Below are 16,190 nucleotides of genomic sequence, written 5' to 3' on the forward strand. Positions count from 1 at the left end.
GCTGCCGATACATCAGCTAGATGATTGATGAAGAGAAAGGACATGAAATTGACACTGGACAGACTCTAGAGTCTCTCTACCTTTTTACTTCTTGAAGTGAAGGGTTGGGCATAAACACCTTAGCATGATAAAATTTAGGAATCCTACATTCTGTTATTTGTTATAAGCAGCATTTCTCAATGTTGATCAACCCCTGTCCATTCGTCTCTGGGACATTCATCCATCCTCTTTATCTTTGGCTTAGAATAAAAAAATGTAAAAAGTTAAGAGCAACTTTGGAACTTAGAGATAAAATAGTCCACACTTGCTGTAACAGAAATGTGAAGCATGAGATCCAGTGAAGCTCAGTAACTTGATCTGGGTTATCCACCTTGTCTGGGACCCAGAAAAGGGTCGGACAACCATGCCTCAGAGGTGAGGAAATTTGAGAGAGTATCTTAAATATCTGGACAGAGTATTTCAGGATGAGTAGAATGTAGGTTTACTTATCAAGGTGAATAAAAAGAAAGGAAGAAAAGTGTTTTCACCAAATACTAAACCACATTCACAAACACTTAATGCTTCCTGTACAAGGAACCATCAACATCCTGCAGGAACAAGGCCAGGTGCTTTGCGGATATTTGCCCACTTGATAAAGTGGCCTTCGTCTGTGCAGTTAAGGAGTTGCTTAAACTATCCAAGGAAAGCAGGAATATCAAGGCTTAAACCATTTCAGTATGATAACGTAAGATACTACAAAGGTCGCAAACAGAATTTTGAGTAAAATCTTCTATGGTGCACATTAAACACTGGAGGGAGAGAGAAATTGCACCAGGATGTTTGCATATGAGCCTGAAAGAATGAGGGTCAGACATGGCAATCACATTAGGGTGATGTTTAGAATGGGGCTGTGAAGATGGGGGCATTCATGTGGAAGACACCTGCTTTCTGATTCTCTCCACTTCAGATCCTGAGCGTCCTGTACCCAGACACAGAGGAATGGATTCTGTAACCAGGGACAAGGAACAGCATAAGATCATAAAATGATCTTCAATTTTCTGTTTTCCCTTGTTAGAAGTATTTTTGCACAGTTACTATTCTGTAATGCCCCTAACTAGAAAGGAAATAGGCCACCATTGGCTGTCATCATTTTCGGTCTTCTTAGGCATAAAAAAATAAAAGCAAGTGGTGTCTCTGGAGTGATAAAAATGGCCATATCATACACAAATTGTTTAACTATGGATGAACATCTTTATTCTGGCCCTTTGGAGGATGGGCAGTTTGCAATCATCCCTGTTGGTTTCTCTGATCTCTGATCAGTTGAGAAGTGTTCTAAGCAATTGTCATGTTGCATCTTTAAAGTATGATAGCTTGTAAAAGATTCCCTTGACTTTTAATGAATATGGATTGCTCTCTTGCATTCCAATTTATTTTATTTATTTTATTTTTACTTTTTGTGTGAGGAAGACAGGCTCTAAGTTAACATCCATTGCCAATCTTCCTCTTTTTGCTGAGGAAGCTTAGCCATGAGCTAACATTTGTGCCCATCTTCCTCTATTTCGTATGTGGGATGCCACCATAGCATGGCTTGATGAGTGGGCATAGGTCCATGCTCGGGATCTGTACCTGTGAACCCCGGACCATTGAAGTGGAGCACGTGAACTTAACCACTACACTACTGGGCCAGCCCCCAAAGTGTCTGTGTGTGAAATACCCAAGATTCTGGGTCTTCCCTGGAGAGTGCTGTGCATGTTAATGGCATCAGTTGCTTTGGAAAAGAGGAAAAACAATTTCCATTCTTACTAGATCTATTGCTTAGATCTAGTCTTCCTTCCTGGTCTCCAGCCTCACATTCAATTCCCCTACACAGTCAACTGACTGATATTTCCAAAATGGAAATCTGATTGTATCACTTCCCTATGTAAAACCCTTAGAACACCTTCCTACCACCTTCCGAAAACGTGCAAACTCCTTGGTGTATCATCGCTCCATTCTGACCCTTCAGCCTTATTTCTTAGCACTTCTCAACTCTTAAACTAGATTCTGATCATTCTGAAAAGTTTCCCTTTGTCTGGATCAATCATACTTTCTTATGTCCCCACAATTTTCAATACCTTCTTCCTCTGCCTAAACCTCTCTCTACTTTCTTCCCTGAATTCCTACCTGTCATTCTATATTGGCACAGATCTCACCTGCTTAGGTGATTCCTGACCTCCTCAGGTCTCAATACTAGCTGAGTTCTTAGCACACAGGAGACCCTCTGTATTGGTTTGGTGACTTACTAATAAATGAATGAACATATAAACCAATATTTTTCCATTGCTGCAGCTGGTCAAAAACCCCTGGGTGTCTATGACTCCAAAACTTTCAGCAGTCCTACCCTCCAGGAGGTTACTATATGGAAAGGATAAAATAAAGATGATGGTCGTGGAAGGAAGGTAGGAAGTGAGACAGAAAATGAATATAAATGTCTGCTCATTAAGTAGCCAGGGCCTCCTCTCAATCCTCATTCCAAATGTTGACCCATCCCTGGTCCCAACAATTTAGCCCATTTTCTCTTGCTCTTGCATCTACCTACTTTCTAACTTGGAATCTTTACCCAAAGAAATGTCAGCAACTGTTTTTCCAGAGCCTTTGTCTGAAATACCTACATGCTTGTCCCTGAATTTCTGTCCTAATTATCTAGAGGTACAAACAGGAGGTCACTGAGAGACTAAATAGGGTTATTACACATTTACAAGAGATTTCACAAAGAATCAATTGTCACACAGTTATTTTTCTGGGATTATAAATGAGGACATTCATCATCTTCCATATTCTCTTCTTGGAGGTACCTCAACATTCATATACTTAGTCCTTTTTCTTGCCTGTGAAACTAATAAATACCCTCCAATTCTGAATGAGGAGACCCTGCCTCCTTTGCACTCTTTCCTCAAACACTTGAAGATCCACTTTCCAGGAGAGAGTAATAGAAGAAATGTGGATAAATTTGCTCATTTCCTTATCTCTGGTAAAAGACCTGGAAAGGAGAGAGCCAGAGGATGGGCAGAAACTGGACAAATGCCCCCCTCTCTCACCCTCCCCAGTATAATTCTAAGCATTGCTTCATGTCTGACCCTCATCCTTTAGGGCTCATAAGTAAACATCCTGGTGCAATGTCTCTTCTTACAAATTTAATGAGCACCATAGAGGATAGTACTCAAAATTCTTTTCATGACCTTTTCTGGCTTGAGAAATGGTTAAAGAAGAAGTCAGTCACTGAAGCTGGAATATGTTCTCAGCTGCATATTGCTTCCCTGAGAAAGAGATATACAGTCCATGCAAACCTTCAAGGTTCAGAAAGTAGGTGTGTTTGATGAAAGTAAGTAGGTAACTATTTGGCCACAGAGATTTTTTTTTTCCTAGTATGGTCAAATATTTCTTCCTCAATCCAAATAAAAAGATTGAGACAATGAAAAATATTCAATGAAAAAAAATGAATATTAAAATAAAAATAATGAATATTAAGGAGAGAAACAAGCAAGAATCAATCTTGTTCTGATGGACAAAGCTGAGGGTCTGGCTTCTGCAGGGTTTCTGCTTAGGTTCTCAAAATTCAAACTCACTACAGCAATTACTTCTTTCATAAAGTCTCATCTGAAGTTGGAGCAGTGTCCAAGTTATGAATCAAATGGGTCATGAAATTACAAATAATAACATTCACCTTAGGAAGAAGTTTCCCACCCATTACAAGCCTTTTACCTTAGGACTAGAGGTTAGAAATTAGGAGTGGAGGATACAGCCATTTGTCACTTACACCTCCCCCTTTATCCGTGCACCAAATAAATATGTCCTATTCTGTTTCTAGTGTCTAGTGTTAGTGAGCAATTTCGCTGAGTCATGCCAGGAAGTATAGAAGAATTGAAATAGACTGTTTGTCAGTCACTGAAAAAGTCCTGGTAGCCATTCTGCAAGAAGGGCTTCTTTGGCTCCAGCTACATGTTAGCTGTTGGGGATAGACAGATTAATGGTGTGGTCTTTGTTCTCAGGGAGCACACCTTCCAGAGGTAGAGATGGGTGCAGAAACTGGTCATTGTAATACAGTGAGTTAAATCCTATGGAAAAGGCAGCCTGCAGAATGGCATAGAAAAAGGAGTCCCAACTCGAGCCTGGAGTGATGGATTCAAGGCAGGATTCCTGGAGGAAAAGAATTATGGGTGAGGAGTTATCTACATGGATGACTGAGTAGAGGCTTTTCTGGCAGAGAAAAGAGCAAGAGAAAAGGGCCATAAGCAAGAAGCAGCATGAGATAGAATGCTTTTAGATCTTGCTTAAGCACAAATTGGGATATGAGAATGGTGAAGAATGAGGTTGGAGAGGTGGGCAGGGATCACATCTCTGGGAACATTGAAATGGATAAGGGATACAGGATGTGGGCTGTGTAGGGACTCTGGCCAAAGGAGTAATATGATCCATGTCACAATTTTCACTGGGTGCATGCAGTGAAAGATGGATTTAAGGCAGCAAATCTAAAGGCAGAGAGTTTTTTTTTGAATCCTCACACCATTAGAGTTGAAGGGACCAAACCATTTGTTTTAAGGAAGAGGAACAAAGGCCAAAAGATGTGAAGAAATGATTCCAATGTCTTGCTACTGATTCCCTGTCCCTACTTAAGGATGAGGCCTGGCACCCAAGTGGAATGAAGAGGAACTATAGGGAAGGGATGTGTGAGTTTTAATGTTTCCCAGAATATCCCCAGATTAAAAGGGTGGGACGTTAAGAGGGGACTGGATGTTGGACTTTCTTGTGTGCTTCCCCTTCCCTCTCTTAGCTACCCCACCCCAGTCTTCACACACTGCAGCCCTACATACCAGGGAACAGAGACTCTGCTCTTTTGAAGGTCTCTAATAAGAACTCTGGATAAGGGTGGAATGAGGGGGAAGAACAGATCCTTTTGGAGAAGCAGGAGATGTTCTTAAGCAGATAAAGGTTACAGAGAAGAAATCAGAAATATTTGTGTAGACTGAGTGTTGATGGAGGCTCTGGAGTTCTCGGGCCAGGTAATAGGAAAACAGAACAAGAAGAGACAAAGACTTCACTGTGAAGGATGTAAAGCTCTATCAAGTATCTAGCAGCATCTGTTTGTACGCCTCAGACTGGTAACTGTATCACTGCACAGTGTGGTCCTGGGAAGAGCTATGGTGTCCAAGAGTGGACTGGGGTTTAGCCTCTCCCTCGCCCTCTCCATAATCTCCATCAGCCACCCACCCACATAACATACAATTGAAGTAAAACCTCACTATGCAATGGCAACTTCAAACAAGGAGTCTAGCCGTTCACCCTCCCAAGCAATTATTCCAGAGCACCTGCTCTATAGACATCATTGGGTTTCCCCTGTCCTGTGCTTAACAATAGTCAATACTGTTTCCACTTGGCCACTTCTTTTCCTGTTTCCCACAACGCTTACTGGGCTATGCGTGCTTGGCAATGTGGGCCTACCACATGGACCAACTCCTCTGAATCTTTCTCTCTCCTGGAGGATGGGTGATGAAGAAAAGTCTTTCCTCTAAAAAAGCAGGGATACAGAGCCAAGGATGTGGTACAGGGCTTGGCTGATTTCTCCTGGAGAAGGCATGAGTCTCTTGAAAAGGCCACATGGGAAACTCGGTGACTGTAAGTTGATGTGTTACAAGTTTTGTGGATCCCCTCTAAAGCTTTTTAGAGGGATGGATCAATGGATCTTCCATTCCCTAATCATTTTGACTCTTTAAGGGTAGGGGCCACAGAGGAAGTGGTGTCTGACCTGCCAATTCCTTGTCCTTGAGAGACTAACAGTGGGGCCAGCTCTGATTCCTGTCTCCTGGGCCTTTTTCTCTGAGAAGAATCATACTAGTCTTCCTTGGATTTTCTCTTGGGGACAAGTACCAGCATTTTCTGACTTGTAGTTTCCTCATCAGGAAGAAGGCTAAGTAGTGAAGGGTCCCAGGAGTCACTAGGGTAATGCTTCTCAAATTTCAGCCTTCATCAGGATGATCTTGAGGATTTGTGAGTCCCATCCCCATGTTTCTATCTCAGTAGGTCTGAGTTTGAGTGTGATAAGTTTGATTTTTCACAAATTCAAAATTTTGCTGGTCTCCATGACTATCCTTTTAGAACCATTGTCTTAGTACAATATTTCCTCATTTAGGTTTCTCAAAAAAACCTATTAACTCAGGCTTTTTTTAATATATAGCTTCCCATCTCATCCCAGACTTACCTGGTCAGCATTTCTAGGGGAAGAGCCTGAGAATGTACTTTTAAAAGAAAATTACCACAGTTTTACTTTGTTTTATTATTTACTTATATTTCATTTTGTATACATATATATATGTATAACAAAGTTTACCATTTTAATAATTTTTTAAGTATATAGTTCTGTGGCATTAAGTACATTAACAATGTTGTGCAACTGTCACCCCTATCCATTTCCAGAAATTTTTCATCATTCCAAACAGAAAGTCTATACCCTTTAAACAACAACTCCTCATTCTTCGATCCCCCCAGCCCCTGAAAACCTCTATTCTAATTTCTGTCTCTATGAATTTGCCTATTCCAGGTACCTCGTCTAATTGAAATCGTATAATACTTATGCTTTTGTGTTGGCTTATCTCACTTAGCATAACGTTTTCAAGGTTTAACCATGTTTTAACATGTATCGGAATTTCCTTCCTTTTAAAGGTTGAATAATATTCCATTTTATGGATATACCACATTTTGTTTATCTATTTATCCATTGGTGGACACTTGGTTTCTTTCTATATTTTGACTATTATGAATAATTCTGCTATGAACATTGATGTGCAAGAATCTATTTAAGTTCCTGCTTTCAATGTTTTTGAGTATATAGCTACACAAAGAATTGATAGATCTTGAGAGACTACTTTTAAAAGTGTGCCAAATGATCAGACATACTAAGAAACACTGTCCTCGGACACTGAAATCAAATCCTGGACAGTCCAAATGACCTCTATTCTGCAAGTTGATAGTCCTTAGGAGAAAATGGAAAAGACAAAGAATCAATACATGGAGCTGAAAGATTTTGAAAGTGGTTTTTCACCTAGATGTCACTAATTAATTAGTCTTGTCTTTATTGAGTGAGTTAGGTGAACTACTGTGTAAGATCCCAGTATTAAGTGGTAAACATGACATCAGACAGAATTCCACTATAGAAGAGAGATCATTGGCTAATGCCTTGAGAGAGGGGCAGATATGCTTTCCAAAGAACAATCTGGGTTGAAATGGCAACTTCCCCAGTAGATGTCAGGTGGACATTTTTTTCTTTGTTAAATCACATTAAAATTTAAAAGTGAGCAAAAAAGTATACTTCTTGTAGACTTTAAAATGACAGAGTATGTGTAGTACAATGGGAGAAATAAAGTGCAAGAAAACAAAACAGGATCCAAGACATCCATGCATGTCCAAGTACTTCTCCCAGAAGGCCAGCATGTCTATTATCTTCAAGTTACAAATGATCAAATTAAGTGTAGATATCTCAGTGTCAGGGAAGTAAAAGCATGAGTGTGCTGAAAGGACAGTTAAACCCCATTGGTCACAGAGCCAAACCCAAGCTATGCAACCCAGTTGCGGATCAGCAATGTATAAATTTTCAATAAACAATGTAGAAAAGCTGATACAGGAGCAACTGGGGGAGGTTTCTGTATTTAAACAGCACATTATAGGTTATGACGTAGCAATATTTCATTTCTATCTTGGACAGGACTTAGTATCCTTATTCCAAGTGACCTTGGAAATAAGCCTAACTAAAGACCAGCCGCAAGTTAATCTTATCCTTGCATTCTCATCAATAGGGAAATAACTGAATAAGCATGGCAAGCATTCATTGGATTCCTATGCAGCACGTCAATGAGGAAAAATAGCAAAACCATATAATCAATACAATCCCATCTAGTTAAAAAACACAATACAAAATTACACGTTTACTGTGGTTATAAATGTATGTATATGAAGAATAGAAAATGTTTTCATGCTAGATGACGGGCGATCACCATGGACACCCCTCTCTCCAGCATGCAGAAACTTTGAAAAGTATAACTGGTGCCAAGAGGCAGCTAGGTTGGATAATATATGAGAATTATGAACCACCTATTTCCTCTCTCTCCCTAAGAGTTTGATCTCTTAGGTTTGGGCAGAAAGAAGAGAGAATTGGATATCTTGAGTTATGGAGATTGTATTGTGTTCTGATGTGATTCTCTAGAAATGGAAAGACCATCAATTAGGATAATTGATACTTGTTGGGGCTAGAATGAAGTCAAGCCTTGGGGACAATTGTAGGGACACTGGCAGGGAAATAGTGCAGATTCAGGTGAGCCACAGGTAGGGCCATAATGTCCAGAAACATGGAATACCATCAGATAGAAGATAAGGACAGTGGAATCTAGTGACCACCTTTTAGAATAGATGAAAGCTTTACCATCCTCTTCCTTTCTCTCTGTCTCCTTCTATGTCTTACCATTTCGTGTGTGTGTGAGGAAGATTAACCCTGAGCTAACATCTGTTTCCAATCCTCCTCCTTTTGCTGAGGAAGATTGGCCCTGGGCTAACATCCATGCCAATATTCCTCTACTTTATATATGGGACACCTGCCACAGCATGGCTTGATAAGCAGTGCATAGGTCTGCGTCCAGGATTAGAAACTGTGAACCTTGGGTCGACAAAACGGAGCACGTGAACTTAACCACTACACCACCAGGCAGGGCCCTATGTCTTACCAATTTAAGAGCTATTCAGTCACACTGTGATTCTCCATGCAGCTCCCTCAGTAAAGCCATATAGACTCAAATTGTGGCAGTTTTAAAACTGGGCACCCAAGTTATTTGATATTATTCTCATGAAGAATGTCTTGTCCTTTGTCTTGAATCTTAATCTGTGATGCTAAGTTTGAATCATAGTTGAAACTACTTGCTACCTCTGGAAAGCTGTAGGTAAGTTTTCCAGCTCCTAAAAACATCAGTTTCTTAGTTTTACAAATGGGACCAATAACAATTACACTTTTGCAGAATATTTTTTAAAAATTGAGAATCAAATACGGCAGTATCTCATATGTTATTCCCGCATGACAAACCAAGCCAAAATTTAATGGCTTAACAAGAATGATTTTACTTTGATCTCTTGATTTTGTGGGTCAGGAGTTCAGGAAGGGCTCAGCAGTTCTTCTGCTCTACATCACATGGTGCTGTTCAGCTAGTGGTTTGGCTGCTTGAGAAGCCTAAGATGGTGATATTCATATGTCTGCTTTCTTAACAGGGATAACTGGAAAGTTAGCCTCAGCTGAGACTGGTACCAGAGCACCTACACATGACCTCTCCAGCATGCCTTCTCAGAGTAGTCAGGATTCTTATATGGTGGCTTAGTGCTGCCAGAGTAAATAGCCAAAGAGTCCGAGGATTTTATAACTTAGTCTTGTAGGTGAGGCAGCATCACTTTTTCTGAACTCTCTTGGTCCAGTCACTGGCTACTCCAGGTTAAAGGAGAGAAGAAATAGACATCACCTCTCCGTGGGAGAGAATTTGTAGCCAGCATTAATTTGTTACAATAATGAATGAAAGCTTAGTATTCAATCTAGCACATGGCAAATAATAAATGTTGGCTCCATTAGTATCATAATGGTCTTAATCATCGTGTGTGCAGAAATAAAAATATGTGAACAGAAGCAATGTGCATAAAGACTCAATCGTTAAACTAAACTAAAATTTAACAAACAATACTTTTAGATCATTGTTATTATAATCATCATTGTGATCATTATCATTGTTTCACAATACTCTTATTTCATGGGATACCTAGAGATGCTTCAAGTCTAAGCTTGGTACTCATTGGTGTAAGTGCCGGAAAGTTGAAGAAAGAAAGAAATTTATAGGTAGCAGAGCGGGTAGGAATTCTCAAATAATTACACAAAGAAAACTTGATTTTCCTAATGAGTAAAAATAAAGTTGTAGATGCCCAAGGAATAGTGGGCAAGAAGTAAAGATATTGAAAGATGAGCTAGGTTTTACCATTGCTACCTACATGTAGGATCCATTTAAGTCACAAATTCATCATGGACAAGAGCATGTTCTGTTGAGGAATGTTTCCAGGCCTCCCATGCAGAATTCTAATATGTTTCTCCAAGATTCCAAGCCCCTAGCATGCACACTTTCTCCCAGTTATTCAATCAAACCCTAATCAAAGTGCTTCTGCGACGGGATTTTGCAGATGAAATTAAGATCCCAACTCAGTCAACCCTAAAATAGGTGATTATCTGGATGATCTTAATCTAATCATATGAGCCCTACAAAACCAGAGTTTACTCCAGCTGGTCAAAGAAGAGGAAGTAGGAGATTTGAAGCATGAAAAGGATTTGTCGTGTCATTGTTTGCTTGAAGAAGGAAGAGGTGATGTGTTAAGGAATGAAGGGAGCCTCTAGGAGTTGAGAGTGTCCCTTGGCTGACAGCTACTAAGCAATAGGTACTGTGGCAGACAGAATTATAGAACTCAAAGATGCCCACTCCAGAATTCCTGGAACCTGTGAATATATATCTTACATGGCAAAGGGGACATTGTAGATGTGACTAAATGAAAGATCTTGAGATGGGGAAATTATCTTGAATTATCCAAGTGGCCTAATCCCAATGTAATCATGAGGATCTTTGTAAGAGGACAACAGGAGGATTAGAGTGAGAAAAGAAGATGTGAAAATGAAAGCAAATGAGAGTGAGAGGGAGAGATTGATGATATTACTATCTTTGAAGATGTAGGAAGGGGGTGAGGGACCAAGAAATATCAGAGGGCTGTAGAAACTGGAAAAGACAAGGAATGGGTTCTCTCCTAGATACTCCAGAGGGGATGCAACACTGTTGATCCATTTTAGACATCCGACCTCCAGAAGTGTAAGATGATGAATGTGTGTTGTTTCAAGCCACCTAGATTGTGGTAATTTTTTTTTTTTTTGTGAGGAACATCAGCCCTGAGCCAACACCCGATGCCAAACCTCCTCTTTTTGCTAAGGAAGATTGGCCCTAGGCTAACATCCATGCCCACCTTCCTCTACTTTATATGGGATGCCACCACAGCATGGCTTGATGAGCGGTGTGTTGGTGCACGCCCTGGATCCGAACCTGTGAACCGTGGGCCGCTGAAGTGGAGAGCATGCACCTAACTGCTTGCACCACAGGGCTGGCCCCTACTTTGTGGTAATTTTTGTAGCAGCAGCTATAGGTAACTAATACAGGGGCCTCAGTCCTACAACCACAAAGGACTGAATTCTGCTAACAACCCAAATAAGTTTAGAAGCAATTTTTCCCTAGGGGCCCCAGGTGAGAATTCACCCTGGCTGGCACCTTGATTTTGGCCTTGTGATCCCCTGACCAGAGAACCCAGTTTAGCCAAACCTGACTTGTGACCTACAGAACTATGAGATAAAAAATGGTACATTGTTTTAAGCCACTAAACTTGTAATTTCTTAGATAGCAAGAGAAAACTGAGCCTGATACATCAATTGGTAGATGCAGGGGTTCAGCATGGACACGACTATGGGTGCACATCACTGGAGCTACTGAGCTTTTCTGGAAAGAATGAATCATAGCAGAACTGAGATCTGACCCATGCCTGTCCCAGAGAACATGGAGCCCAATAGACTTGACCTTCAGAGACCCATTTTCATAAAAATGAAATGCATAAGAAAGGTCCCTGTTTCCAGAAGGATAATGCAGCCATTAGTGACGTTGATACTGAAAAATCGAGCATTTAAAGAGTGGAAATATCCTTTAGAATTTATTGGGGACATAAGGTCACTGCAAACCTCACAGAGAACAATTTGTGATGGAAGTAGAAAGACTCCAAGTTAGTTGGTTGAATAGAGAGAAAGCAGAGTGGAAATGGAAGTAACAAGTATAGACCAAATTCTCCAAAAGTTTGGAGCAATACCCAAAGGAGAGTATGGATCTAGGCATGATTTTCATTTTCTGTGAAAGAAATAGGAGTGTGGATCATTCCCGTGACGTTGGAAATTATAACATTGCATGCAGACATTAGAATATATAAGAGAAAGAAAGGATAAGGGATAGTGTAAGTTCTGTCAAAAATAATGAAGGGATGGGATTCAAAGTTCAGATAGAGGTTTTCAAGAGATAGTCGTTAATAAAATAATTATAGAAATAATGATTTAATTACAATGGTGGCTAATGTTGTGATGGATGGTATAGTGTTCAATGAGAGCACATATCCAATGGGGCCTTATAACTGAGAACAGAAGGATCATGGGCAGGATTTAGCCAAGCATCAGCTTATCTTTCAAACTCCCAACTCTCTCAACAGGGACTTCTCCCTCTTTCTGTGCAATTAGTTGATTCATACTGCCACCCAGACAGATGATTGCCAGACCAATACATTTGACCTCGGAGAAAGTAGCACCAAGGGGGTGTTCTGTAGACCCCTCAACACAACCTTTCAAGGTTAAACTATTGTCTTATCCTTCCTAAAATGTTACATTTCCTATTATCCCACCTCTTTGAAAGGTAACACCATTAACTCTGGCACCCATGGAATTGTTTTATTCTTGTTCTCAACTCGGCTAATTTTGCCCCCACTGGATCAATCGGCGATGTCTAGAGACATTTCTGGTTATCATAACTAAGTACTGGCATCTAGCAGGTAAAGGCCAGGGATGCTGTGAAGCATCATACAGTACACAGGACAGCCCCTTATGACAAATAATAAAGACCCAAAATATCAGTATTGTTAAAGTTGAGAAACCCTAATCTACAATGTTGAGGAATAATATTAAAATTTTTGTCTAAAAATTCCCAACCCTTCGCTATTATTTCATAATGATATTGAAAATATCTCAAGGAAATGTTTTCGAGTTGAAATAAATCATACATGTGAAGAAACAAGCACAGTCATGATGTGGTAAAGCACTTCTTGTGAGTACTGTATGATTTTCATTCCATTTATTCTGGAAAAAAACAAGGTCACAACCAAATGAAGGTGAAGAACATCAACATTTGAGAGGATAATTTTGGGGGAAACCATGCCAGCACTTGATATGATAAGTGCTTTAAGTCTAAAATTAGAAATCTTAAGAATGACTGCAAGAAAGCTGACCAAACATAAAACTTTAATGCACAGTGTATAAGGGAGAAAGTAAAAGAGGAATTACTGAGGAAGCTGTTGAGGAGAACAGATACAAAAGCAAATAAAAGTGAAGTCAAAAGTGCTTCAAGAATAGAAAACTTCAGGCATGAATTTATGGGAGAAAAACAAAAAGGAGATTTAAATTTTCAATATTTACCTTTGGAGACCATAATGTCCACTAAATTCTGAGTCCAGTGACCCATCATGGACAAGAAACTGCTTGGCTGAGGAGCCTTCCCAAGGCCCCCTTCACATCCTTGTTCCTCAGGCTGTAGATGAAGGGATTCAGCATTGGGGTGGCCACGGTGTACATCACTGAGGCAATTGAGCTTCTGTGGGAAGAATGGGTCACAGAAGAACTGAGGTAGACCCCCAGGCTTGTCCCGTAGTACAAGGAGACTGCAGAGAGGTGAGACCCAAAGGCGGAAAATGCTTTATATTTTCCTCCCGCAGAAGATATCTTCATTAAGGAGGAGACAATCTGAGAGTAAGAAAAAAGGATCCCAGTGAGAGGAAACACACACAGCAGTGCAGTGGCCACATACAATGAGATATTATTGATGAGAGTGTCAGAGCAGGCTAATTTAAGAACATGAGCTAGTTCACAGAAGAAATGTGGAATTTCAGCATCTATACAGAAGGTCAGCCTCACCATTAGTAGAATATGAAACAGGGAGACAGATAAAATGATGAACCAAGACATCAGAACCAGGAAGCCACAAAGACGTGGGTTCATGATGACCATGTAGTGCAGGGGGTGGCAGATGGCCACGAACAGGTCATAGGCCATTACAGTCAGGAGGAAACCATCCATTCCTGCAAAAACCATAAAAAAATACATCTGGGTGAGACATCCTGTGTAGGAGATGTCTTTGTTTTGTTTCTGGATGTTCACTAGCCTCTTAGGTACAGTGGTGGAGATGAAGCAGATGTCCACAAAGGACAGGTGGGAAAGGAAGAAGTACATGGGGGTGTGGAGGTGGGAATCAGAGATGATGGCCAGGGTGATGAGCAGGTTCCCAAGCACGGTGACCAGGTACATGGACAGGAACACTCCAAAGAGCAGGGGCTGCAGTTCAGGATCCTCTGAGAGACCCAGGAGGAGGAATTCTGATACTTCTGTGTGGTTTCCTGCTTCCATATTGGTGGTATGTCTGCTGGGTAAGGAAGAAAAAGCAATGATCAGTGAACATCCAGCTGACATCTAAGCTACTCAGCACTACTTGATTCCATCTCTAGGTGGACAATCTTCACCCTCCATTCAGTCTTTCCAATGAAAAGTTTCACTCATTAAAGTGGTAGCCCATTTCCACTTTAAATTTGTGTAATAATTCAGACTATCCGTAATTTAGCAGAAATCTCTGTCTCTCTGTCATTTTATCTCCCACTCATATTTCAAATTCTTTTATTCAAATCTATGCACATAAACCAATTTCTTCTTTGATAAGACCCTTCCAAAATAATTAAAGACATTGAAAGTCCTTTCTTTGGTAATCTCCATCCTTCCTTTATTCTAATAACTTTGTAATAGTGATTAAGCCATGGGTTAATCACTATTATATAATCACTAGTTATATAATCTCTCCTAGCTGATGATACCTTACCTCTACAAGGAGAGTAGTAAATATGCCCTAAATTGTAAGACTGATGAGTAAATTAAATGAGATGATGCATGTAATTTTTCTTCTGATTCCTGTGGCATACAGTGGACACTTGATAAATGTGAGCTTCTGTTCTGAACATCACAATAAATCTATCTTGTGTGGTCATCATTTACCAAATATCTCTTACACTAGGGCAGTCATTGAAGATGGAGTTTGATCATTATAAACACAGCAGGTCTGTGACTTCCGTTGACTACCATGCAGCAGTAATTAATGCAGATCCCTATGGCTTCCTCTTTCAGAGACTGTCTGCCATATGTATTCCTCCAAGAATAGGGAAAAGCAAGTGGACTATATAGATAAGAGGAGAAAACATAATCATAAAACTATTAAATAAAATACAAAGCATGTGTGAGAGTGTGTGCACATGCGTACATCCTTAGAAGTGGAGATGTGTTGTATTAACAATCAGTGGAATTAGTTTTGAAAAATATGATTGATAGATTTGATAAAAAATATTTAAAGCTTTTATAAAATATATCATCTTAAAAACTGAAAGGCAAATTTAAGATTTGAAAATAAATGTTTACAATCTCCATGATAGAAAAAATTTAGTGTTATTAATGTCTGGAGAATGCTAGTTAGTTAAAGAGAGAAAAATCATTAAGGACCAATTTAACCTGGGGTGGTGGGTAGAAATGAAGGTGGGCTTCTATGAAGGAGGAATATTTGAACTGTGAGAGGAAGGATGGGTAATAATTTTCAGAGGAAATAAGGAAAGGGCAAGCATTTTGGGCTGACACAACAGAATTCCTGTTTGCCCCGTAGGTCAGTGAACTTGGGAATGGAAGGATTTGAGAGGCCAGTGAGATGGAGAACAGAGACTGAGGGTCAGGAGGACAGAGTGAGTGAGACCCACCAGTCCAGCATCCTGTACTATTCGTTGATGTGCCTCTCATGTTGATAATTTTATGTTTATTTGTAGGTCAGAGGATGTGAGTGTTCTTGCTCACCACTGTCTTTCCAGGGACTCACTTGGTGCCTGACACTTAGTAGGTGTCCAACACATACAAATGTTAGATGTATAATAAAGATTGAGACCCAAAGCATTAACCATAACACAAAAAAGAAATCTTCAATCTCACATATGCCGGATATAGATAAAAAATTCAACAAACAAATTAAATGGATTCATAACCATTTTAAGAGAATAGTACATCAAGAATAAGTAATATCTATTCTAAGAATGGGAAGCTAGTTTAATACTTGTGGGTTTGCTAACATAATTCTTCACAAAAATAGATCAATGAAGACAAATCTTAACCATAATCACAATAGAAAATGCATTTGAGGAAATGTAACAGCCAGTACTATGGTTAGCAGACTGGACAGAGCCTCTCACTCAATGAGGAAAGTAAGGACAATTTCTAAGCTCAATAAAGAATAGCTATTTTAAAA

General features: G+C 39.9%; 1 protein-coding gene across 1 annotated transcript; it reads right to left on the bottom strand.

Annotated features, from left to right (window-relative positions):
- Positions 1-13,330: 13,330 nt before the first annotated feature.
- Positions 13,331-14,269, bottom strand: LOC131394600 (olfactory receptor 7D4-like). Its single transcript, XM_058525989.1, has one exon. The coding sequence runs from the start codon at positions 14,267-14,269 to the stop codon at positions 13,331-13,333; it is 939 nt and encodes a 312-aa protein (XP_058381972.1).
- Positions 14,270-16,190: the final 1,921 nt, after the last annotated feature.

The sequence above is a fragment of the Diceros bicornis genome, chromosome 30, assembly GCF_020826845.1.
Source record: "Diceros bicornis minor isolate mBicDic1 chromosome 30, mDicBic1.mat.cur, whole genome shotgun sequence".
Classification (NCBI taxonomy): Eukaryota; Metazoa; Chordata; class Mammalia; order Perissodactyla; family Rhinocerotidae; genus Diceros; species Diceros bicornis.